This window comes from Trematomus bernacchii, unplaced genomic scaffold, assembly GCF_902827165.1.
Source record: "Trematomus bernacchii unplaced genomic scaffold, fTreBer1.1, whole genome shotgun sequence".
Taxonomy (NCBI): domain Eukaryota; kingdom Metazoa; phylum Chordata; class Actinopteri; order Perciformes; family Nototheniidae; genus Trematomus; species Trematomus bernacchii.
In genome coordinates, this window is record NW_022987685.1 from 2,551,929 (window position 1) to 2,577,911 (window position 25,983).

Here is a 25,983-nt window from a genome sequence, read left to right on the forward strand (position 1 = left end):
TTTTGAAAGCTAAGTAGCGGAAGTGCTTTCCCTACTTCAGATATGACGAAATTATTCTGCGACAACGAAGTAAAGACGATTTTATAAAGTTAGCCAGCAAGCTAACTCGCTTTCTGTTATTTAAAGGTCAGCAAGCTAAGCTGTTTCCACATCTTAAACTGGGTGAGTTATTTAAATCATCACGCAAGTCTAATGCTAAGTGAAGGATTTAATTGTTTTGAAATGCAGTGGCTATGACTGCAGCTTTTTTTTAAAAGCTTACCCGCGAATACTCATAACAACTTACAGCTGTTTGCTAAAGCCTGGTAGCTATAGCTAACACACTACGTAACTTGGCTTTACGTAGAAGCTAATGTAGAGTTGCTACCCTATGGTTGCTACATGTCAAGCTAACGGTGTTTTAGTAACTAGCGATATCAATGTGATGTGTTGATGCTATTCAAGGGGTGTGTTCATCATAGACTGGTGTATTCAGCGTATAGGAGTTATTAAACTCAATATGAATACTTGTCAAAGTAATGTACTTCTCATGTGGTCATCCCATGGTCCTACATTCTTGATACAAATAAACATTTTAAAAGATTGGTAAGGTAAATAATGAAGCGAGATTGATGTTACAATTGAGTTTGTATGATACTAATTTGTTTAGCCAATTTGAGAGTATGGGTTTAAGACCGGATAAGATTTACATTACTGATCCCAATGTAGGATTTGTTCCTTCATAGCAGCTAGTAAAAACGGAATTTCACATAATGTGAACATGCAAAAAAATAGAAAATAAACAAACAAACTATAAATATCATAAAATAGAAAATAACACAGAGCTACAAATCTAAATATAAACATATTGACAGTGAAAGATATATATCTGAAGCCTATCTGTCAAATATGTACTATGAAGGGCCACATTTCAACTGAACTATATGAAGGGCCAAGGATTTATCAACACCTGCTGGCTGTTTTTAAATATTTAACATATAAGAGACACAAGTAATTGCTGAGAACATACACCCTTTTGAAAGGTCTCCTATATAAGTCAGTAACCTGAAGGACTGCTTGTACTTCCATTCGTGCATGAATAATTTCATAAAAGATGTATCAATTATCAAAATAGTTGCAAACTACTATTCTGTTGATCGACTATTTGTTGCAGCTTCACTGAAGAAAGCATATGTTTGCTCCCCTTCTTCATTCTAGAAATCGTACAGTACACCTTAATGGACATAGCTCTGCTGATTTACTGTTTAATTAAAAAAATCTGACAATGACCTGTGTCACAGTCCCACATTCAGGATGATCGACACAGAGAGGGGAGTTGGTGATGATGGTCCAGCTGAACCCAGCAGTAAGAGCATGGAGCTGGAGAAAAAGAAGAGGTCCCGTGTCAAACAGCTGATGGGGGACGTGAAGAAGCAAGTGGAGTTCTGGTTCGGAGACGTCAACCTTCACAAGGACCGCTTTCTCAAGAAACTCATCGACGAGTCAGACGATGGATGTGAGGGAGAACAATAATACTCTGTGTTATTATCAGCCATTTCATTATTTAGTGCACATTTTGAATTGAAGGCACTGCATTATGTCTAAAGCAATTGACTGAATTTTCTTTTTAGATGTCGACGTATCGGTATTGGCGAGCTTCAATCGGATGAAGAGGCTGACAACCGACACCAAGCTGATTGCAAGAGCCGTGACAAATTCATCTGTCGTTGAGGTACTTTGAACAGAATCATGTCGATCTTCTGTAGGATTTCTTAGATGTTTTCCATGGCTCAATAAGTCTGTTTAATGCATTGACCAGAAATGTGTTTGTATTGTGTTTCAGGTGAACCTCGAGGGAGATAAAGTGAGACGTCAGTTACCGATTGGAGACATGCCGAGTAATGTGGACAGCCGCACTGTCTACGTGGTAAAAAGAGTTTGATTTTTATTATGCTATCATCTATAGTACAACATGTTAATTTGCTCTAAGCTATTTCATGTGGGAGGCTTTTTGACAAACAAGACTAGTTATTTGAATCACTAATGGAAGCAATCATTACTTGCAGCTCTATTTTGAATCATAAAATAATAAATGTTTTCTTTTTTGCCACAAGGAACTTTTGCCCAAATATGTGTCGCACCGCTGGATCGAGAAAGTTTTCACGAAATGCGGGAATGTGGTATATGTCAGCATCCCAAGATACAAAACCTCCGGAGACCCAAAGGGTTTCGGCTTTGTGGAGTTTGAGACAGAGGAGCAAGCACAGAGGGCCATAGAGGTAAACACATATTATGAATAATTGTTAATCCAGCCCAGTGTTTTGCTTCTGTCAGGAGGAAATCTAACGGAACATGTTGATCTCTTGAGAACAGATGCTCAACAACCCCCCTGAAGACGCTCCCAGGAAGCCTGGGTTGTTCCCCAAGTGCAAGAAAGGGAAGCCCCTCCCTCATCCGGCCGACAATCCTCAATCAGGTACCGCTATTCAAAAACATTCCTTATTTACTTCTCTTTAACATGTACTGATTAGTTTAGATCAGGGGTGTCCAAACTTTTTTCACGAGAGCCACATACAGAAAAATATACAAAGGGCTGGGCCCCTCACTACAGGTGAGGTTTATTGTCTCATAAGTTAAGTTATAAGTGGGCAAAATCCATCAAATGTAAGTAAATGATGCTTAATCAGCGTACATCACAGCTCTCCTAAATCTCTCCTAACCTCTCGATTCCACCGGGTCCGTCTGCGTCGCGTCACGGCTGCGCCGCGGTTTTGGTCCGGCCTCTTCCGGCGTCATACCCTACCGGGCGCGTTTCAGAAGCATTTCAGAAGCGGAGCGTCTTGCCTGCCGGCTCGCAGTTTTTGTTGATTTGGGCATATTTCCTGGACAGGCTACTTTGTACAGACAAAGTTAATAATAATTGTAATATCCCAGTTATAAACGACATGAATCAAAGATGTGTTGCTGTATTTTAGTGGTAAAAAAAATGCATTCATCATCATAATTATTCTATATATATCATTTACACAGTGCCTGTAAACCGGAGGAGAACGCTGGCATTTCTCCTCCTACTTTTAGGGTCTGCAAAATTAGTTTATTTTGGGGATGGGCCGGATGCTCTGACCGGTCCCCTTCCTGCCCGGCGCCTCTGCAACGCCTCGCGTCACGTCGAAAAATAGACTTGAATCCTATTTTGAGCGGAGCCCAGCGCCGAGACGCTTCTGAGCCGTAACGCGGCGCGTCTGGTGGAATAGCACCCATTGACTAGAGTGGCCGCGATCTTTGCGAACGCCGTGGCGCGGCCGTAACGCGACGCAGACGGACCCGGTGGAATCTAGGGGTTAGGGTTTCACGTATTTTGTTGGCAGCTCATTCCTTACAACAGAAGCCTCAGATTGCTTATAATCAGAGGAAATAGGAAGGATATATTTCAAGCTTGTTATGAAAATAAGTTATTGAACTTTTTTTTTTATTGGGCTTATTAACACATGAATACTACTATATAATATCTGTTAACATCTATATTTAAGAAGTAAAAGACAAGCACACGTTTCATTTGAGGGCCATACTGCATTATATTTTTTTAATTTGCTGAGGGCCGATTCAAAATGGTCCACGGGCTGCATTTGGCCCCCGGGCCGTAGTTTGGACACCCCTGGTTTAGATAAAGGTTATTGCTTGCTTTTTCCATTGGGAAAAACAAACGATAACAGTAAATAAATATTCATATTAACAGTAGTAAGATAAAATGTATAGAGTAACTATAGTTAGAATGATGTAATAGATCAATTTACTACTTAGAAAAAATATATAAGAAAAGAATAAATACAAAACTAAGAAGCTAAGGAGAGTTCACTGACTAAAAATAAATCTGATGCTGCCATAATAACCAGAAAGAGCCTGGAGGTGCAATGTGTTGTATTGATGCCATGTCTTGACTTTACTACAGGTGAAGAAGAGGAGAAGAAAAAGCGAAAGAAGAAGAAAAAGAGAGACAGTGCCACAGCGCAGACTTCCACTGAAGAATCTAAAGAGCAGGAGATGGAAGCAGAGCCGTCTGAGCACAAGAGGAAGCGCTCATCAACGGGGGATTTTAAATCGGAGGACCCTGGCACTCTGAAGACACCGGACAAACTGTCGGAGAAAAAAAGACGACGGTCGCAGACAGCAGAGGGACCTGAAAGCGAAATACCATCCAAGATGAGGAAGACGAGTAAATGTGAAGCTGGAGAGAAGGAGAAAGATTCAACAAAGACGGGTAAGTGAGCAGATTATGCTCCGAAATAATACGAATGATTAAAAGACAATACAAATGTTTCCTTTTCCTCCTTCCTCTCTCTTCGCTTTGTATTTTCACAATCTGAAAATACATGACGATGCGTTTGTACAGCATTGAAACCATGAGTCAGCTGTTTTGACCGTGTTATTCCCCTTTTCAGACCCGCCCAGTAAGAATGACACAGAGCGAGGTGATGAGGACGGGAAAGAAAACGGAGATGATTCCACAGTTAAAGCAAAGAGGAAGAGAAATAAGAAACACAAGGAGAAACTGAAAATCGAAGAAGAAGTCATCCCACTCCGGGTTCTGTCGAAGTAAGACCCCACATCCCTTTTTTCTGCATGTGTCAACACCAATGAGAAAATAGATGAAAACCCCTTTTTCATAGTGAAATTATTTGAACGCATTGATTGAATAACTCCGTTCCTCTTTCGTCCACGTCAAGGAAAGAGTGGCTCGAGTTGAAGGATGAGTATCTGACCCTGCAGAAGAAAAGCATGACGTCCCTGAAGATGTGCATTAATCAGATCCATCACCAGGCGCCCAAGAAAGTGGTGGAGAAGAAGGACGATCCTAAAGAAGAACACAGTGAGTTTGTCTCAGATGGACTAACTGCAAGCTGTTCTTCTAGTTCTTTAAAATCATTGCTTTAAGCAGGGGTCGTAAATGAAGGGGTTGATATTCCCTTGAAAACCAAAAATTGTGTAGATATAGAAGCAAAAATGAATGCCAAAATCAGGTTTGATGCACATGGCTTGTTACATGACGTGTTAAAATAAGGTTCGAACGTCCCTGGGTGGACTTGAACCACCAACCTTTCGGTTAACAGCCGAACGCGCTAACCAATTGCGCCACAGAGACAGGCCTCATGATGGGGGTGTGGCCTCTTTCTCATAGTCATTATCAGTGCACAAAGCACGGTCCTTAAAGGCATGGTTTGGTTAAGACCTTTTGGGAATTCTGTTTCTCATGGGAGCGACACCTATTTTTTTTCCCTTTACATTTTCATAAAACTGGTACATGGGAGTGCGTCATGTTTTACATATCAGTGAACATGGCATGAACACTGTCAAACCTGTTGTTAAAGTTATTTGTGTTATGCAATAATGCTGTTTTTTCCTCTCAAATATAGAGATTTCCTGATTTTCCCAGTTTGATATCAAAATAGAGTGGATTTATTTTGATGTATTGGGTTTTTATAAAACCGCGATGAACCTTTTTCACCATTTTATAATGACTCATTATTCTTGATATAAATGATTGCGCCAATTCTTTTCTAGATACATTAATAATGAAAATAATCAAATTGAAATAATCTGTTGCATTTTACTTACAATAACATCACTGAACATGACATAAAGACTGTCGAACCGGTCTTATACACAGTATTAATATCACCGTGTTACTCCAAAAACATCGCATTTGAGGGAATAATATTGAGGAGCTAGTATTATTGAACATTTTCTAGTAATTTTGTTATTTTGTGTGTTTCTTTCCGCTAGTTGAGAAGAATGAAAAAGAGAGTGAAAAAGAGAGTGAAAAAAGTGAGAAGGTGAATAACCAGGGCCCTCAGTATACGAGCGGAGTCATCCTGAAGATCACAGACAGCAAGCCGCTGCCGGCCAGGAAGGTCATCAAGGTACAGTACAACGTTAGCATTATTATCATCTGTGTGCGGTGATCGAATCATGAATAAAGACTCACAAAACTTGTATCAATAGTTTATTTATCATATGCAAAGTTACAAATAAACAGACATTCCCAATACAAAATGTCTGTCACCCTCTAACACAGGGGTGTCAAACTCAATTTCATTGCGGGCCACATTCGCATAAAGGTTGTACTCAAAGGGCCGGTTGTAACTATATAAATATATAATATATATATCAAACAATGTATTATATTACTTTATTGCCTCTGAATTGGATTATTATCGGATAGGATAATAACTTAGTAATTAACTACGTCTGAAAGCAGAAGTCCAGGGCAAATAATTGCAAGTCTCTTCAGTGCACATGTCACAAAACGAGATGCATTGTGGGACATGTAGTTTATGGGCAACCTGCTTCTGTATAGTGGCATGTAACCGTATAATAAACGTATTTTATTCTTTGCAAGCTCTTGCGGGGCCACATAAAATGAAGTCGCAGGCCCGGATTTGGCCCCCGGGCCTTGAGTTTGAGACTCCTGCTCGAACAGTTCTCATTTAATATAAATATGAAGAAAAACATAATCAAGCAAGTAAAAGCTAAATTAGAATCTATAACATGAGGTTAAAATACAAACATAAATACAATATTAAATACAATTATATAAATATGTGGTGGTAGACAATATTACATTTATAATGAAGCGTATTGCAAGTTAACATTTGAATGTAAACAGATGTAAAAGGGAATGTAATAAGGATTTTGAGAAGTAAAAAAACTACAAATATACACAAAAAGTAGTTTGTATATAATGTGAAATAAAATGATAAGTGGACCTTTGCATTGTTTGAATAAAAACATTTTAGATGCACCTTTTTTAAGTGTCTGTGATAGTATAAGAGCACAATACTAAATGATAAAGGAGCATTTGCCTCCTGTGGAAATCATGAAACCATTAATATGACAATTATTACGTGAGCTAGTTATCAATAAATTGTAATCCTGCATATATTTGTATTATTATGAATTTTCTGTGGTATTCTGTGCAGGATGCTCTGTCCAAAGTGTCCCCTGTGGCGTACATCGACACGCTGGATGGAGATTCTGAGGGTCACATCCGCTTTCACACCCCCGACGACGCAAAAGCTGTGAGTGACGTGAGAGCAGAGCTGCAGAAAGAGCACAGCTGGGCGCTCGAGGTCCTCTCAGGTAGGAATGGTTACTTTTCTGCCTATATGAACACTTAATCATCTCTCAGGAAATGGAAGGTGATGACTCGGCTGCTCTTTTAAATGTGATTTAAAGGAGGTCATTCGCTTGTCTTGCATTCTCTTTTTAGGATCATAGATTTAATTTTGTGTCGTGAGTATTAATCTCAGCGATGTAAATATCTGTTCTATGCTTTTTTTTTTTAAAGGTGATCATGAACAACGGTACTGGCAGAAGATCTTAGTGGACCGACAGGTGAAACTGAATCGCCCGAGGGAGAAGAAGAGGGGCACAGAGAAGGTGAGATTAACCTCTAGATTTTTAAATAAAAACAAACATAGTTACCATGTTACCGTGCACAGCAATATATTATTGATTGTTCCATTAGTATGAAACATGTTAACAGTAATTTCTTAGCAAGTGTATGAGAAATTACAATCTTTAGCTGTGATATAGTAATACAGACTTTAAATAGTGTTTTGATATTGTAAAATGCATAACAGACAGAAAGGTTAAGATTGTATATTTGATAAACAGCCTATCCTGACCCCACCTGGATACACATTTGAGCCGAGCCTCCTTACTTTGTTTACTCACTCTCACATCTGATTTCTCATTGTGTAACACTCCAGCTCATATCCAAAGCCGAAAAAATCATCCTCGCCCGGGCCAAGGAGGCCACTAAGCACATCCGTTTCCAGGAAGACTGACGACTTTTTGACCACAAACACGATGAACTATGTGGACTTCACTCGAAGGGGACTGTTGATGTTTATGTGAACTAGCTGGAGGAGAACTGAATGCAAAATTTAATGAATTACGTGTTAAAATGTGTCCTTTTTTTGTTAGCACTGGAGCACCCAAGATGATATGGAAGGCTGATATGCATATGGACAATTTGGCCACATTTTAAATGATAGCTTTAATGTTTTTTAAGAAAGCTTTAGTTGTATATGATGTAAATATGATTGATTTGAAAGTTCTCCCAGTTCAGACGTGGACAAGTCCAAGCTTTTCCTTTTGAGGATATTTGTCTTTTTTTTAAATAAAATGTAATTATTTCATTATTACAGTATCTATTGTTTGGTGTTTATAACATGTTTATCAAGTTTGTGAGAGGAACAATTATTCTCTTAACATTAATTTGTACTCATTCCTAAATAATACTTCGGAGCGTTTTCATTTGAACACTAGAGCTTAATAGTCCAATATCTTCTTGATTCCTAAATCATGAACTTATTTGCTACTCGGAATATGGAAGCCTTCAGTTAAGTAGATTATAAAGCACTCAAAATATGCTGTGGAGAATCAGTGAGATGCTTAATAGTATAAAAATAGCTGCCATTACATAATATCACTGCTGTTAATGGCTTTTATTGCTGCAAAGGTGGAGGTAACGTGTCCTCAGAGAGCTCAGCTTTTGGTGGACACCGTGTAGCTGTAGATGTGGTGTTCCTCAGAGCTCTCCTCTGGGCTCTCCTCACAAATCCCACCATCGAACCAATTCACTGCTTTGTCCCCAAAGCTCTTCTGATACGTCCTGGATTCTTCAGTGTCCGGGGAGGTGCGATCCAAGCTGGGAGATCCTCCGTCTTCAGCAGAACGAGGAGGTTTTTCGGTGGACTTGCCCCCTTCAGTGTCACTCACTTTGGGATTAAGGCTGAAAGGCTTCTGGTTTGTGTTGCAGCTCTCGATAGGCTGATGTGTGATCAGTGAGAACGTTGCCTTCTTGGGCAGGGCCTGCTCTGGCCTGCACCTGGGTGTGTCCCAAGCTTTGTAGGCCTCCCTCATGGTGGTTGTGGACTCAAAGGGCTCGTTGGCCCTCTCTCTGTGCTCCCCAGATGGCAGTATTGGTTTGGTGCGCTGACATTTGTGTGCCGGGAAGTCTGCGTGTGTCGTGGAGATGAACTGGTTCACATCTGCAGATGGAATGGACTCTTTGGCTTTACCTCGGCCCTGGAACTGGGTTTCAGGGGACCCGTTCTCAAATGACTTATGGGCTGCGTCAAAGAGTTCCCTGTAGAGGGGCACTGCCGCCTGTAGAGGCAGACCTTTGTTTTGCTGCACCGGCTGTTCCCTGCGTTTCCTGGGCTGCACCGGATGGACGACATAGTCTGATCGATAGCTGGTGATGCTTTCAATCGGCTGAGGTTCTAGCTCCTTTGGGACTGGTTTGGACTGAGCTCCGTGAACTTTCTGGAAGGGACTTTGTTTGGAAGTGCTGATTGGGGCAACTAATCCTTGGTTGACTTTCAGGCTGTCAGTTAGCTTATACGGCTGCCGCTTGATTACCTTCCATGCCTGGAAATCATCTGAAAATAAGAGAAGGGGAGAATGGATTTAAAATCAGAGTGTGTGTATTTGTTGTTCTGCAACGTATGATTCTACTTACCTTTGTACACCGATGTGTAAAACATGGCTGCCACCTGGTTGGCTATGGAGCGCGCAGGATTTTGGGGAGCGCTGCTGCATCTGCGTTGGACTTTAGGGGGCAGAGACTGCCGCGGAGCCTCCGGTGGATGGTGCGTATATTTGTGGGTTACATAGACTCTTCTGAAACGCATTAATGATATGAGCTTTAGCTTTTTATTTTTGTCTGTCTTATACAGGTTTAAAACCACACCTCCTCCAACATTCTCCTTATGCTGTGTGAGCCGTGTGCTCAGGGTTCCCATGGCCATGGAAAACCTGGATTGTTGTGACATTTAAAAATCTATTTTCCCCCCCCAATCAGTTAAATCCTTTTGAAACACAAAATTCTACATTAGTAGTTGTTTACATTCATATGATAGTTAACATTTGTAGACAGTTCTGTTTGTGTAGGTTGTCAATGTTCTAGGATTTGTTTTCAGGAATCATTTTGTGTCCTGTTCAACTCCAGGGACCTACATTTCCCAGAATGTCTTTCACCACAACACCTGTGCACCCAGCAGCACTGCAGCATGGACTGTTGTGCCTCACAGGTGGGGAGTACAGACACACTCTCAAATGTAGGACTAGACTTTTAACTCTTACATGAGTGAGCCCTTGTCAGAGCTGGTCCCCTTCAGCGTGTGGTAAGGGGCTTTTTGTGGGGCGCTGGTGACCATGGACGCATGGCAGCGCGGGGGGAGGAACTTCTCTTGGTACTCGGTGGACATGGAGATCCGTTTGTGGGCTCTCTCTCCGAGCGGCTTCCTGGACACCAAGGAAAGGCAAGTTTAACTCTCAAGAACATTGTGTTTAATCCACACAAATCCTATTAATGCTAGAAGTATAAAATAAACTAAAGTAAATATAAAAAGGTTTTAATACTGAGTGGACAACTCGGTATTTAAACCTCAGAGTAGAATACAATTAAACATTTAACTCATGAATGTTATTTTACCTACATTTGTGTGCCCGAGTTAGCACATTTCTACATTTTCACAATGATAATCAAAAAGCAAGTTTTACACATTGGGCTTTTGTGTTTTAATCTACTTACAAACTGGTTACAAATAAAAATGTAAAACAACAAAAGGCAGTATAAAAAGGTTTAAATGCACAAGTAAAACAAACAGTGAACACATACAACTGAATACAACAGTTGTCTATTCTCCTAAAGTTGTGGTCCCATTTCTACATTTTAACAAATATAATGTATACATGTGTGGTTTTATAAGCTCCTATAACTTTGAAAGCAGCATAAAACCCCTAAAATAAATCCAATTATACATTTTTTTGTCAAATAATACCTTGTAACTGCAGGTAATTCCATTGAAAACAAAGTAACATTTGAAAAATACAAGCAGGTCACTAGCTAGTATTTTGGGTTCTCTTTATGAAAGCCTTTTTTAAATTGCAATATTTCCTCTGTTTAGATAAAACCTTATACAAAGATGATCTCACCTCACAGATGTGGCCGGTGGTTTTCCGTTTTGCTGCCTCATGTTTTGGGGGTTTTGGGTCTTCACCTGCATTTTGGCGTCCTGTGTCCCGGGTGGATGCAGCCTGCTCGGTGACTGTTGCAGGCCTACAGCATATGAATTATTGACCAGAGGAACATGGCTGTGTGTTGAACGAGAGTAGAACGCAGCGGACGAGAAATCTAAAAATAAACATCAACGGATTACTGATGCGCCGGTTGTCAAGGCTGCGCGTGATGATGCGCATTTTGGCGTTTAAGGAGGATTCTAATCTCTCCTGTAGTAATGTTATATAAAGCAGAGGATCCACTTTTGAATGTAAACAAAGTAGTCCATCATCCATTACAATTTCCTCCGTTTTTTTTGTAATGCTGAATATGCAAAGTGCAGTTGGATCGTGCATTTTGCAACGTGACTTTGTCGCAGCACCCAATCTGTCACTTTGTAGCATGTCCAAAAAAAAAAAAGGCAGTGGGGGATATATCTGACAAACACACGCGCACACACAAGGGAACGGTTGACCTCGTGAACTACTCACGGATGTTGTCATGGGGATTCTACTAGCACAAATGTTGAATTATGAATTATGGAAGCCATAATATCAGATGCATTTCTGTCTTTGTCCACTAGATAGCGCCCAACGCGTTAAAGAACGTATAGAGACCACTAGCGCCAGACATCTAATATAAGCCCTATTAATTAAAAAAAAGTATTAATGTAAAGAGTGACAAAACACAGCTTAATAAATTGAGTTTTTATTTAGAATCGGTGTTTGCCTGTTTGTCAAATGTACATGTGTTATATTGGGACCCCTTTATAGTTTGGAATTGAAATAGAAGTAGGCCTACTGGAAATACTTGTCGTTTCTAATACATGCTTCCTTCAGTTGTTCTGGCTGATCAGACATCTGCTCAGGTTGAGGTTGCATGATGTCAGAGGACTCAATCCACCAATAAGAGTTTAAGAGTCTAAATCTAACAGGTGCTAACAGAATATTGAGAGATGTCAATCAAGCATGAAGAAGCCTCATCAGGTAAAGTCATTAAAAACACCTGTAGGCATTCACCATCTTCAAATCCTCTTCATTATGTGATGCATTGTGGGAATAGCTTTGCCTGCAAACTATGCAAGAAAACAAACGATAATGTCAGTATCTTGCTGTCTCTGTCATTTAAAGGTCTTGAGGATTCCTTTTTAAATTGCGCTTGATTTGTGGTCATTGTAAAAGTTACCCAGGGTTCATTTTGTCATCTTGAAACGGGTGAACAGTGTAGAGGGGTAGATGCTGATTTGTCTTAGCCAAAGTATGCACATTAAATTCAAATGGCAGTTAATGCTTAAACACAGAGAACTTTGTTGCATTGATGGTTAGACTTGTAAACAGATTATCATTGCACCATTCAGGCAAACTTCACAGTTATGTGGATTATAGTTGATGCAAATTGCAAACATATTGAGACTAAGTCTTCACAATCCTCACTCAATCCACGCAGTTATGCAGTGTCATGCAATGTGAATCTCTATCCACTTTATCTGCTGTTTTGTGTTACCCAAATCCACTAAATTAGATTGTAACTTGAATTCGAGGCATCTATCAGTAGCAAAGGGACATACTGTGTGCCCTCCTCTGCATGATGTCTAATGAACACAATCAAGATCTATTCTCATGTTTGCACGCTTTAGTGAGCGCTTCTTTCCTCCCAGAGCTTTTAAGATGTTCGTGCGTTTTTACGCAGCGCCATGGTCAACGTTGCCATTCTTTGGCTGCAGAAAATAAAATTCAAACATAAATTATACCCACGAATTATTTTCTATGCGTGCTCTTCTTTATTGCCCTTACAGTAAAACATGTTTTCTTTACAAAACGCAACCAGTAATTGCATGTTTACGCAGCGTCCTGTTTGAGATGTGACAGGAATACAATATAACTGCACTCCATGTCAACTAATGGCAATAGTGCTCGACTGTAAAAGCGCACAAGGAGCGGGTCAATACATTATGTTAATCAGTCAGGACAGATTGGAGGCGTGTTGTTGCCGTAATGAGGGGGAGCATGCCTGCACCGTGGAAAAGCTCCGAGTGGTAAAGCTGCCTCTGCTACATGCACACTGCCTTCCATTTCCCCAGCCTCTCTTTGTACTTTATTGTGCATTATAGCAATTTCCTCTGCAGCTAGACTACTGTGCAAGCGCTCGGTGCAACAAGTTAGCAGGAGCCGTGCGTGTGCAGGTTGACTTTGCTCCACTCATCTCTCTGTCGCCACAAAGTCCCTGTACGTGAACGCGGCGTCGCAGTCACACACACACGCAGCACAGTCACAGTGTGCCATACATTCGTGACTCCGCGCCAGATGCAGTTTGCTCTCAACACGCGCGTGTAGTTGTAGTTCAATGGAGATCTCGGAGGCAAGAGGAGCATCTAAGTGCGTGGAAAAAATGGAGAAAGAAGTGGCGCCTCAGAAGCGACAACACTGCCGCACAACAGTGGTGAACATTATCTCGTCTTTATGCTCAGTGGCGTCCATCGCCTTTTGCATTTTCCTGAGCATTAACACAGCTGACGTGAAGAACCGGGTTGTGGATTTGGAGAGTGGGAATGACGAGCACACCTTGATCCGAGCCCCGGGCTACTCCATGGATGATTTTAATTCATTGATTGAGCAACGAGTGGATGATCTGCTCTCTCAGGTAAGATTCACCCTCTTCTTTAATTGTTTTACTTTCCCCTAAACACGCACTTTTGAATAAAAACGTCATTCTTTTCACATTTCAGCGCACCTATGAACAATTTGTCAAGATCCGGACTGCCAGACAAGCATCTCCTGAATGCAGCTGCCCTCCAGGTACATACAGCTACTTTTCTCCCATTGCATTGTGGACATGTGGTTTTCTGCAGGTGTGTGAGACTGGGGTTAAGCCTGTGTGTGAGTTGGTGTTAGAATGAATGGAAGCCTTCTGATTCTGCCTTTTAGTTTATTTAATTGAAACCTGATGGTGGCAGTTTGCATGGGCAGTGTTGATAGTTGCTATGAAGGATGCAGACAGCTGACTGCCATTAAACTTAACAGAAAGAAAGGCATTTAACAGCGCTCTATACATAGAAGTGCTGAAGGGTTGTTTGAGATGTTGTCTGCTCACTTGGAAAATAAATGTTGAAATTCACATTTCCCACCAGTAGATGGAAACATTTATTCCTTCAGCTTTCTGGTCATTTTTGGGATGGAGTCGAGGTTTGGTTAGTGAGGCAGTGTGGGGAGATGTAGCTCGAGAGTTTTGGAGGGAATGCTGCACAATGTTAGCCAGAACATCACATTTTTTCATGTGCATCGGTGTAAGAACTCATTGGGAAAAAACTGTCAATGCTGCTCCTGATATTTGAGCTCCATTATGCTTACAGAATATGATGAGCTACTTACCAATTTTAATGGAAGTTAATGGTTATTCAGTTTTTCAATTAAGAATGTTTTCCATCTGTTAAACATCTCAGGATTGTGGACAAACATTTCTAAAATCAATAATATGAATTAGTGGATAACTGGTCCTACTTTTTCAAAAACAAACCCTAAAACCAGCCATTGGATGAAAAAAGCATTTTGTCAAAGCTAAAACCGGGATGGTTAGCTCACAAAAAAGTTGGCATTTATGAGATTCATGCATAAGACACTTGGATATGTGCATTTCTTTAGGATTCCACTAGATGTGTATTTTTTCTGTGAAATATTGTTGCCTCTAAAAAATTGCACATTTGGGATAAAAACGGAATCCTTGAAATCAGAATAAAGTGTCGTATGTCACCTTTTTGTAAATAACACGTCACTGTGCATGGCAGAAATGTGCTCTCATTGAGCCACATGTGAACATTAGCTTGTTCCTGCAGACTGCTCTCTGTAACTGCTGAGCCACAGTTAGACTGCATGCTGCAGGAAACTGACTGGCATGTTTTCACAACTTTTGAAAGTCTGATGCACCCGTCCACATCAGAGCCTCAGTGGGCTCCAGCTGGGGATGTAATACAGTAAGTGTGAACATACTGCAGGCGACCTCAATGGAAAGGTCATGGCTGTGACATTGTGCAGAGTGGAAGCCTTGTGGTTGGATTTTTCGGATGGACAATCCAGGTGTCAGAAAGCATCTGTGCAGCAGGAGTGATGTGCCCTTGGCAGGAAGCTGACATCTTACTAACACCAGGGACTGTTCTGTTGGGGACCATGACCTCTGAACCCTCTGTGGAGACAGAAAGCAGTCCTGAAAAATACATTCATTTAAAAATAAGGCCTTAATTGAATAATTCACGTCTTAAAAATGCTACATTGGAAGAATGATTTCCTGTTTTTACTGATGCTGCATTGTTAAATCTCAACACACTTCTGTTTTAAGAAAAAAGAAAAGATATACACCTCTTGTGTTCACATCATGCAGAACCAGAAAGACGGAATATTTGCGAGTCTTACATCTAACCGCCTTAATCCATGAAAAGATTCCCACTGCCACAAACATAATCAAAGTACCATTATCATAATCAAAGAAACAGGGCTGGTAAATGCAATAACTCTAAATGAATGAGATGCATTTTCTTGTTTTCACAAGTGATCTTATCAATTGCAAATGAGTCATCTGCTGCTGAGTGGAAATGCCTAAATTAATGAGCCACAAGTACTGAAAGTATTAACCATAATGAGCCTCTCACAATCACGCTGCTCTCTTTTCTCAATCCCTATCATATGCCTGCTATGTATTCTCTCCCGCCACATCTCTGTAAAGCATAGAAATAAAACAACGAAAACATTTCACATCAAATGAAGCGCGACGACGCTCAACCCAGGGCGGCACCGAGCTCCATCTTGGAAACTGGCACTCTTAAAAGTGATTACAGTGGTTACATAAAAACATATATATCATCGGTACACTTTGAAGACTCTGTAGTGTATTTAATATCGTAAGGTTCATGCAGTGAACTTGTGCCATACTTTGGTAATGCTTTGGAGAAGCTATTTCAGGCCAAATATCTTTTTATGAATGCTGAATGGGTTCACTCAATATTTATCCTCCCTTCTGTCTAGGAGACAGCCCGTGGCTCAGATGTGGCTTTTTTTTTCTTTGAGGGGAGGACCGTAATGTGCTTTTCACAGTCTTCACTTTATTGCTGTCAAAGAAGATGGAGTGGATGCAAAGACAGAGCAATGGTCCATAGCTTGAGGATATTTTATAGGTTGTTTCTGAATCATAGGAAGTTTTTATCTGAGAGAGTCTTTCTTCAAGTCTATTTTATTCATGCTGATGTAAGTCCTGGCTAATGAAGGTGAATAATTTTTTTTCTGGAGCCATTCGTCATTCTAACCGTGTCTGGTATTGCTGCCATTTCACACTCGGTTATTAGCTCCTGAGTGCCTGAAAGCATTTTCACACTTTGGCTGTGATTGGGTCTGGACCTGAGATTGTTTTTGGCTTCATTAGCGTCATGGCTCTCATGCCCTAGTCACACGGTGACGAAACGGGTCCGCTACAGTTCTCTATCTTATAGACGGTTCGGCCACACGAGGCCGACAGGGAAACGCGGATAACGATAACGATAACGATAACGATAACGGGTCCCAAGGTGGGTAGATCTGCGGACGCAAAGCTCTGGGGGGGCCAAACGGCTCCGTGATTACGCCCTATACAATCATTTCCTGATAACGAAAATACTGACGGGCTGTCAGGAGAGGGAGAGGAAAAGAGACTCCGTGTATTATTCTTATATTATTGTATAGAGTCGTTATTCATTTGTTTTAAAGCTCAATAAATAACAAAGAAGACCTTTGACCGGCACTTTTATAATTGTGTCCGGAAGATTTAAACTTTAACGGACATGTTGACCGGCGAAAAAAATTTGTAACGGAAACTCTGCCGCACGGTTCCCTCGTCCCTTGGAAGAGGCGGAGAGGTTGGTGTTTTTCATCTGCTGGTGGACTACCGGGGAGATTTACAGCAGGAGCACACGCTTGCCTCGGGGAGGGAGAAAAAGAGCCAGAGCCCTACCTCTCCCCACCTCTGCTGCTAAATCCACCGCGGAGAATAAACAGAAGGGCAACCATGGCAACCATGCATGCTCGGGATGTCTTCTTCGCTGCTTTTGGTGTATTTTGTGGCGGAAGTACAGCGCCACTTACAGGCCCGGCATATGTACTACAGCGTCTCCAGCGGGTCGAGCGATCTCGTGTGGAAGGACACGTTTCTGGTGTCTATTGCGTGTGGATGGAAGACTTTTTTGATATCGAATTCGGTTCGTTTTCGTTTCCGTGTGGCTAGGGCCTCAGTGATGTTCGGGCGGTCAACCGCTTTGGTTCAAACTGGAATAACTCAATAACTATTGGATGGATGGCCATGAAACTGAAAGACAGAGTCTACAAAGTTTGGTGTGGTACTGTAGGCCTTGAGTTAAAAAAAAGAAGGGAAATAGTAGTTACATTCAGTACAAAAGGGACAACAATAAATACAAAAAACTGGTCCGATAATGCATTAGTTATTGCTTTGTCATGGTCTGAATGTGCAGTTTGTGAGTAAAACGTATGAGGAGGATGCAACAGGTTATTACAAGAAGATTGTGTGGAATAAAAAGACTGCTTCATTGATTTATATACTTTTTTTTCCATTGTTGTATATCTGCAATGCTAAATTAGTTTTTCTCTGCGCCCAATTTCCTTGTTGAACCCCATTCATTATTTTTCTGGGCTGCACCCTGAGTTTGAAAAACAGTTTTACTTTATACATTTGGTGTAAATAGTCCTGGGTTTAAGGGGGAAAGCAAAACCATCAAACATTTTTTGTGAATTGTCTGAAGTCACACCCACTGGAGCGAGCCTCCTGCTAATGATTGTTTCAGCTTTGGCGGGCAGTTGTGCTTTAAAAAAAATTGTGTAGCGTCTCCTCCCCTGAGATCTTCATTCCATGCAGGGCCTGTTATTTTAATGGGACTATAATCAAATGTGCAGTCGGCAAGCACTGGTGCTTTGCTCTTTCCCTGTTTACTCACCCATACACCTCAAACCCCCCCTCCTCTATTTCCTCTTCTACCACTTTGCAGCATTTCTTGAAGTTAACACTTCAAAAAGCCAGGCAGTTAAACACCGCCAATGTGCTCTTGAGAAAACAAACAACTGGTAATGTGCGGGACTTTTTCTTTCTCCCTCTAAACACCCAGCGCTGGTTGTCACAGGCATGTCTGCAGCAGGGGGTCATTTCAGCTGGCGGCGCGTCTTACGAATTTAAAATAAAACATAGGCAGATGCAGCAATATCTGTTGGGCTCCTTTAGTAAAATCCAGATTTGATTCACAATCCTACACACATGTAGTCCAAGTCTCTACCTAAACAGTCCTTTTCAACTTGTTGTGGCCAGGCGGGGCTCCACTCCCCCTCCCCGCTTCACAAAGTGTGTAATCCCAGTGGCCTGATACAGTTACAGTTGTGCCAATCCCCTCAGATATCCTCTACTCACTGCGCAACTGGTAATTAATCACTGACAGCTTTTTGAGTTTAGCCCTCTGTGTGGTTTGGTGCTGGGAGGTGGCCTAATGGCCATGTAATTACTGAGTGCTAGGTAAAGCTGAGCAGACTTCCAGGTAGCCACTGCGGCCAGCTGCTTCTGGTTAGGTGAGCCAGGTTAGGCTGCCTTTGTGAGTGACTGAGGCCGGAGACGAGAGCTGGAGCCTGGAAAGCCTTGCCTGGAGGCGACAATGACGAATTTGGTTGCTGCTAAATTGCTTAAAAGCATATCTGCATCTAAATCCTGAGCATAACGTACTCCACTCAGTGAAAAGCATCTAGCAGGAATCGTTTTATGCATGAAAAGCTCGACTCATTCAGCTCAGTCCCAATAAATGAACATGACGTGATTTATCACAATGAATCATCAGAAGTGGGGCATTTGCTGTAATTTCAATTCTCACACAAGGTTTAGTATAAAGGGCAGGATGCTGGAAATAGCACAGATGGTCTCTTTATACCTTTGACACAGCAGGTTTTTATGGCAGATGATGAGGCATGCCAGCTGAAAGCACTGGTAATGACTGTGGGGTTTGAACTCTTTCTCCTTCTTACTACACATTAACCTGAGGGGACACTCTGAATGGAGAGGAGATGACATGATTTTTACATGAGCGATGTCACAACAGCACTCCGCTGGAGATTGAAGTCCCTCAGGCTGGATGAGGACAGGGCCAAAGGAACGGAGGAGAGTCGAGGCGCTCGTGCTTAATGGTTCGTCTTGTGGCCTTGAACATCTCCTGGCGATGGTCCTCCAATCGTTATCTTTTTGTGGAATATAGTAGGAAGCTTTAAGATCCTGTCTTGGCTGCTTCTACGGTTAATACTTGGACTTAAATTTAAATTTTATTCGACATATTTCAAAAGTAGACGCCGGGGTTCGTTGCACTCCCTGCATCATCAAAGCATAAAGTTGGACAATAAGATTCAAAAGATGGCGCAAAGTTATTCCAGCGTGGTTTTTTAAGATAATGCTCAGTCATGTTGTTTGATCCCAGTTAAACGCTTTTCCTGTTGAATGGCTTGCATTCAAATTTCTGATATATGCAGTGTATCCATTTTGTTGTTGCTCATGAAGATGCTGTCTTTTTATCCTGTTTGGAAGCACATTTAAATATAGATGAACAGACTGAAGAAGGTTCGTGAGTTAGTGTCTGCACCTTTAAGCGCCACTTTCGTGGGGGTGATACAACATTACCAGTCCGTCCTCTGCCCTGTAACCCCCGGTGCAGGATGGGAAATCCCGTTCTTGGTTCCCTTTGATGCTCCTTCGTCAGAGCTGGGTGGCATGTCCTCCACAAAAGACGGCTCACAAACTCCCTGCCTCATCTGCCGGCTGCCCTCTGACACTGGATAGAAAGTTTCAGTCCTCCTCCGACTGAAGTCTCCTTTGTGATGGCTTAAGTTCACCCTTCCCTCCACAAGCCCACCACCCTGACCCACCGAATATTCAAAGAGACTTCAACAGACAAGGGGGACCTTTTCATATGTGACACCCATGTGGAACAGCTGCTCTACTGTTCAGTATGGAGATTTGAATGTGACTGCAATGGCCATTAAAACGTTGGTCTCATCTTGAAGGTTTCTTGTGAAGTTTTTCACCCGCTAGTAGTGCTGTTGAGCTTTTTTTATGAGTACGTCCCCGTTTGGTTTATCTCATGTTGCATTTTGCTTTACTTATAAAGATGAGATATACTTTATTGATCCCAAATTGGATTAATTTACCCCCAATATCTATTTGAGGAAAGACATGCATTGGCTGTTTATTTGCACGATTAAAAAAAATACACCAACATAACAAGATAAAAACTTATAAACCAGGCCTCTACCCAAAAAAAGGTACAATTTCAAAACCAAATAATTTCTGCTGCAACATTCGAACAGTATGGTCAAAACAACACGCAACCATCCTGCCTTCTATCAACGGTTCAGGCATCTAAACTCCACAGCCCACCTGAGTATTGTTGCTGACCATGTCCATCCCTTTATGACCACATTGTAGCCATCTTCTGATGGCTACAATGTGGTCACAATGTGGTGCATCATGGATGTTCAGCCGACCAATTTGCTGCGACTGCGTGATGCTATCATGTCAATATGGACCAACATCTCTGAGGAATGTTTCCAGCACCATGTTGAGTCTATTCCACGAAGAATTAAGGCAGTTCTAAAGGCAAACCCGGTACTAGCAAGGTGTATAAAAAGTGCCCAGTGAGTTTATATAGAGTCAGGATTTCCTAGTTGTGAAGCATTATTGGCACTACCTTTTACATGCTCTCTGATGCCCGTCTCTGTGAAATGTTTATATTTGTTTTAAAAAGTAAAACATATTTTCCAGTGTCTGCCATCAAATTCAAATCACCAGTAAAGCAGGACTATGCCAGCGTTCACCGGTTTCATGGAAATTCTGGGCTTCAGACGAGCATAGAGGAACCCCTGAGGCGCTCCCCACATGCTCCCTTGCACCCCCCTCCCCACCGCCTGTGGCTTTGAGCCCCCGGCCTCTCTGCACCAGCAGACATGGAGGATGGGGGTTAGGGCCACAGATGCTGCTGCTCTGTTCTCCATCAGCCTAATAGAAACAGGCACTACAAATACAACAGGCAGGAAGCTGTAAGTGTGTGTGCCTGGCATTCAAACTATGGTTAATATGGACGTGCCACTGTTCATGGGCATCCTCTAAAAAGAGAATTAAAAAAAGAAATGCATGGATGGCGTTTGCTGAGTGTTTATTATACGTGTCCATAGACTTAAGGGCAGCATCAGCTGAGAGTGGCTCCATGTTACGTTCTTCTTAAAGGAAAAATCTTGTGTTGATGGTAAATCTATTAAATTGAAGTGATGCATTCCACTTTGCTTGCTTCATAGACAGAGGAAGTTTTCCTGGTTGAGCCAGCAGTGGCTACATTTCCCACAATGCTTTGCGTGCAAGCTCCTAATGCTCGCAGGGCCCCAACCGAGTAAAGAAGGGACAATTAGCAATAACTCATTTTAATCAAACAGTTAATGGCATCCAATTTGGTAAATGTTCCTTCCACTTGAACTCAATGAACAGATGCACTGATTGTGGCACCAGCTCGGCCTTGTGTTGATTGCATACGCTAGTGAGAGAAATGACCAGCTATTTGCATGAGATAATGTTCAATCACAAAACACTTATGATGTCCACCTGTTTTGTCAAAATGGGTATATGTGTCAAGGCTTTGAGACACGACTGCATACTTTTTGAAGTCAGCAAATAAGTCCCTTGCCTCAAGCCCATCTAGATGAGTTCTCTTCCTTATTTCTGAATTTAAATAGCAATAACTTTGTCTTTTGTTTTAATGCCCAGGGTTTAAAGCAAGAAGTATTTTTCTACACGTAATCCAGCGTTTGCTGTTGACATTCTGATGTATTTATTTACGTTGGTTGCAAATCTTGTGGTGGAGCTTACGTCTTGAAGTGCCCCTTTTACATATTTCAAACCATTTTGCAAAAGCAAGCAAGCAATTCTTAAGCTATTCAGCGACAGCAGAGAGGGGTTCAAGCGATCTCTTAAAGTGGAAAACATTAGGGAGGCACTGGCCAGATGATGTTTGCCCCCAAAATCCCCCGAGTGCCACCAAAAGGCTGGGCTCAAAGAAAACCAGACGTTCAAAATGGTTGGATCAAACACTCCTGTGTCAGTTAAAGAACCCCCCCCGGCTCTTCCCCTGTTCCTTTGTCCACTCGCCATTTACAGTTTAAGATACAAGGAAGTCTTGCTTCACTGCCGCTCACCAGGGGAACTTGTTCTCTGCCACCCGACTCTTCCCTTCTCGAAGCTGTGCTAAATGTGACATGAAATATGAGTTACGCTGTAGATCTGGGAGGGTAGTAAACATCACGGAGCCAACACTTGAGCCCATGTGCACTCACAACAAACACGCTGTGGCACACCCGCGGACACATCACACAACATGTACAGTGGAGGATAATCCCAGCAGGGTGCAGCCATGCGTGACAGCCCCTCTGTAACTCCATCTATCACCAGTGGCAAAGGTTTTTGATGATATTGTGGTTTGGTTCATTTCAATTTTCTAAATTAGGAGAGGGAGAACGCATGAAATGGATGGATTGAAGCCATTCATTCTCAATTTTCTCAACAAGCTGTGATGTAAAAAAATGGTGTGCAATGCGGTTTTCTAATTAAGGCTTATGTTTTTGCAATATTTATTTTCCTTTTTCCCCTTTAGCGTGCAATTAATCTAGAACATGCAATCAAAAAGGTTAGCTCAAACAAACAAACAGAAAAAGGGCCCGGGGAAGTGGCAACTTGCCAGTTTAACATACCTGGAAATGAAGCTGCACTTAATAGGTCTGTGGCTAAAGATGGATCGATATGCAGAGGGTTTCCTCCTGGTCTGAGGACCGGGACCCCTCCCCTTGTATCTGATGCAGCAGAGGGCAGAAACAGCTGTGTAAGCCACAGTTAAGGCCTGGAAAACCCAGCGGTGAGACAGACAACCCCTTCGCACTTTAATTTAATTGAGCGGTCATTTGATATGGTCCGGGCAGGCTAGACGGCTGCTTAAATTGTAATTTTCGACGGCTTGATAAACGGCGCTGATGCTACTTATGGCTGCGTGAAAATAGCTTTGTCTAATTTTTAGTCTTAGATGGATTTTGAGACACTGGCAGTAAAACGTGAACTCTGTTAATGGCTGTTCCTTTGAGGAAATTGTGAGAACTCATTTTTTACAAAATAACCTGTCCTTACTTTAATAAGTGGCAATTACCCCGTGGTCATGCAGTATTAGGCATGTACTGGTAGAGTAAAGTTATGAGTAGGGCTTTCCAATTCATTAAATAATTGACCATGAAAAGCTTAGCAACAGTAACTAGGCACTAAAGGTTTGAATTTCTTTGTCATATTTAGTTGTGTTTGTAGCACTTTGTTAACTTTGAGCTCCATAAGGTTATTTGTGGGTATTACTGTGCCGGTGAAAAGTTATAATGAACTGGAAATACTGGGTGGAAATGTTATAGAATTATAATTCAGAATACCTCATACATATTTGATGCATTGTCCTTGTGAACACAACAGTATAATGATCCTTAACGCTGAATGTGACATCGATATTTGCCTACATTTCTCTACATAATGCTTACATGAATGCATTTGTTTATACTAATCTATTTCTTTGAGGATGCGACCCAAATTCCCTACTGTGGTGATATATAAAACTTGTTTTCAAATGGGTTTCACACATGAAGTTTAGGGAAAGTTTTTTGGAGCATCATTTGAAAAGTATGTGTGTCATGTCTTTCTTTTAAAGATCTTCCCTAGCACTTTACATTTCAAATGTGTGCAAAGTAGGACAAGAGAATGCCTCATTTGCATACTTTAACCAAATGTTTTAATAAGCTTGCAATACAAAATGTAATTATCATAATGTAAGTAATAAACTGGGGAACTTTGTTGCTGTCATATATTAACCAAACATACTTCCCCAGTCACCTGTAGTGTCCCTCTTTAATCAGAGGAAAAAATCATGTGCAAAAGAAATGCAAAGTTGTGCTCTGAGTCATAGAAGCTGCAATCAGTTGCCCTCAATTTGAACAACCTCTCTACAAATAAACACGACGTCCTGCTAGGCTTTGTCTGAATCCAGGTTAATGAACCCCCTCCCATGAGCTCTGCTGCTATCTCAGGCAGCTTCACATCTCAGGGGGGGAAATCATCTCATACTTGTCACTGAAAAACAAAGTTAAGTGTCGGTATGTTGGCGTTAGACACTTCCAGCTTCCACTCATTTCCCGCAGAGCACTGAATCTACCCCCTGCAGGTGGAGCATGCCCCCGGTAAATACTGCAAATTCTCTGCATGTACCTGACTGGAGGTGTTGAAATATGCCATATATGTTCTATTGAAGGAAGAATGGCATCTATTTGTAGCTGTCTTCAGTGCACACATATTTATTTTGTGGCAGTTTAGCGACCATATTGCCCTCTATGGCACTTGTTGATGGACAAAGATAAATGATGCAGCCAGTTGCTTAATTGGAGCCATCCCTGCTCCTTAAATTTAACACACTGTAAATGTTTATTGTCTCATAAGTACGCCCCCCCCAAGTGTTTTCACTGGTTGTGTGCAGATGAATGGATAGGGAAGCTGCAGCAGATGCTCAAACCATACAAACCGTAGTGAGAGTTGGTGGGATAACTGACTCCACTGGGTCATTATCCAGAAGTGTGTGTAGTCAAGGTTATCTCTTATTGTGTAAAAAAGGGTGTAGGTGATTTGTCCATCTTAGCAGATAGTACTGAGTGTCAGCATGACTGATTTGAAGTGCTTCAGGTAGAGATAATCTCTTTCTCACTGCTAAGAAGCAAAAGATGAGTTTGGATCCACCGCCCTGCCCTTGACCTTCAAAAACAAATTACCTTCCCAGCATTCTCCTTGCCTCTGCTGCCACTGTTATGCATGAAAACGCCTTTTATAAAATGGCCATAGGAACAAATTACGCAAGTCATGACTTTACATCAGCTGATTAGAAATGACATGCGGGTAGTTTGAACTTGCCACAGTCTTTTTGCTGCCCAGGGTTAGATAGAGGCCAGATTAGCTTTTATTCCCCCATAGTAACAAATGCATTGTAATATCAATTCATATTGTCATACGCATTCTGACACCCAAATGGATTTCACCCTCAGCATGCATTCGCTTGTCATCTTGCTTTATCCTTTTCTCGGACATAACAAATGAGAGGGTAAGGCTTGCACGCGTGTGGCTTTGCATTCAAATTCCCAGGGTATTAAGACTTGATCGTGTACTTTTCGAAAAGCAGTTATTCGGGCTCTCCCACCTATGAACTCGGAGTCACTTTTTGAGGTGGAGGTCAGTTGGCAGGAGCTGGCAAAGCGTCTGCAAATGTCAGGTCCCAATAATATGAGGGTGTAGGTTTCATCTGAGTGAGAAGAGGGAATAACACGACATAACTCAGTGCAACTCAAGATTTAAACTAAAGAAATACAGCGTCCCATAGGAAGTGAGGCGCTCTTGCTTGTGAATGTCAGACCTATAAATCTACATCTCGCCACCCCCCTGGATCCAGTTGCCGTTTAGGACAATGCTGCTGGGCTTTATGAAATGACATACTTAATAAGCCCGATCCCTGCTGTAGTGGATATTAAAGGAATACTTCACCCTAAAATGATAATTTGTTTTTTGAATGACTCACCCCGTGTTCAATTCTTCAAGGAAACATGCATGCATCAGTGAGAAAATAAGCCAAAACGGAGGTATTTCTTGATGAATTGAAGTCATTTTATTCAAAACTCTTTCATGCACATTGTCAGTTCTCTCAATTGAGTTGAGTGAGAGTTTGTACGGATGTTAGCTTAGCTATGTCTCCAATTTACTTTAATTCGTCCAGACTTCTCTCTGTTTTTGATTGTTCGTTTAACCATAGAGGCAACTGAGAAAACGTTTTCGTG

At 41.6% G+C, this 25,983-nt stretch overlaps 3 protein-coding genes and 1 non-coding gene across 4 annotated transcripts in view; 2 read left to right on the plus strand and 2 right to left on the minus strand.

Annotated features, from left to right (window-relative positions):
- The first annotated feature begins 17 nt into the window (after window positions 1-17).
- On the plus strand, window positions 18-8,187 carry larp7 (La ribonucleoprotein 7, transcriptional regulator). Its single transcript, XM_034136730.1, has 13 exons — window positions 18-162; window positions 1,281-1,495; window positions 1,611-1,711; window positions 1,823-1,906; window positions 2,094-2,258; window positions 2,353-2,455; window positions 3,929-4,237; window positions 4,419-4,572; window positions 4,704-4,846; window positions 5,761-5,897; window positions 6,957-7,116; window positions 7,325-7,416; window positions 7,749-8,187. The coding sequence occupies exons 2-13, from the start codon at window positions 1,294-1,296 to the stop codon at window positions 7,824-7,826; spliced, it is 1,728 nt and encodes a 575-aa protein (XP_033992621.1). The 5' UTR covers window positions 18-162; window positions 1,281-1,293; the 3' UTR covers window positions 7,827-8,187.
- trnan-guu lies at window positions 5,046-5,119 on the minus strand. Its single transcript has one exon. It is a non-coding gene; the product is annotated as a tRNA-Asn (tRNA).
- Window positions 8,188-8,480: 293 nt separating the features above from the next.
- LOC117487828 (stabilizer of axonemal microtubules 1-like) lies at window positions 8,481-11,250 on the minus strand. The gene is made up of 5 exons (XM_034136546.1): window positions 11,211-11,250; window positions 10,987-11,110; window positions 10,132-10,293; window positions 9,509-9,669; window positions 8,481-9,428 (listed from the first exon to the last, which is right to left on the minus strand). Exons 1-5 carry the CDS (start codon window positions 11,248-11,250, stop codon window positions 8,530-8,532), a joined length of 1,386 nt encoding a protein of 461 aa, XP_033992437.1. The 3' UTR covers window positions 8,481-8,529.
- Window positions 11,251-13,233: 1,983 nt separating this feature from the next.
- The window catches only part of LOC117487794 (collagen alpha-1(XXV) chain), a 137,694-nt gene continuing 124,944 nt past the window's right edge, over window positions 13,234-25,983 (plus strand). The window contains 2 exon segments of the mRNA XM_034136460.1: window positions 13,234-13,690; window positions 13,776-13,845. Coding sequence (XP_033992351.1) covers window positions 13,394-13,690; window positions 13,776-13,845 — 367 coding nt within the window. The 5' untranslated portion in view covers window positions 13,234-13,393.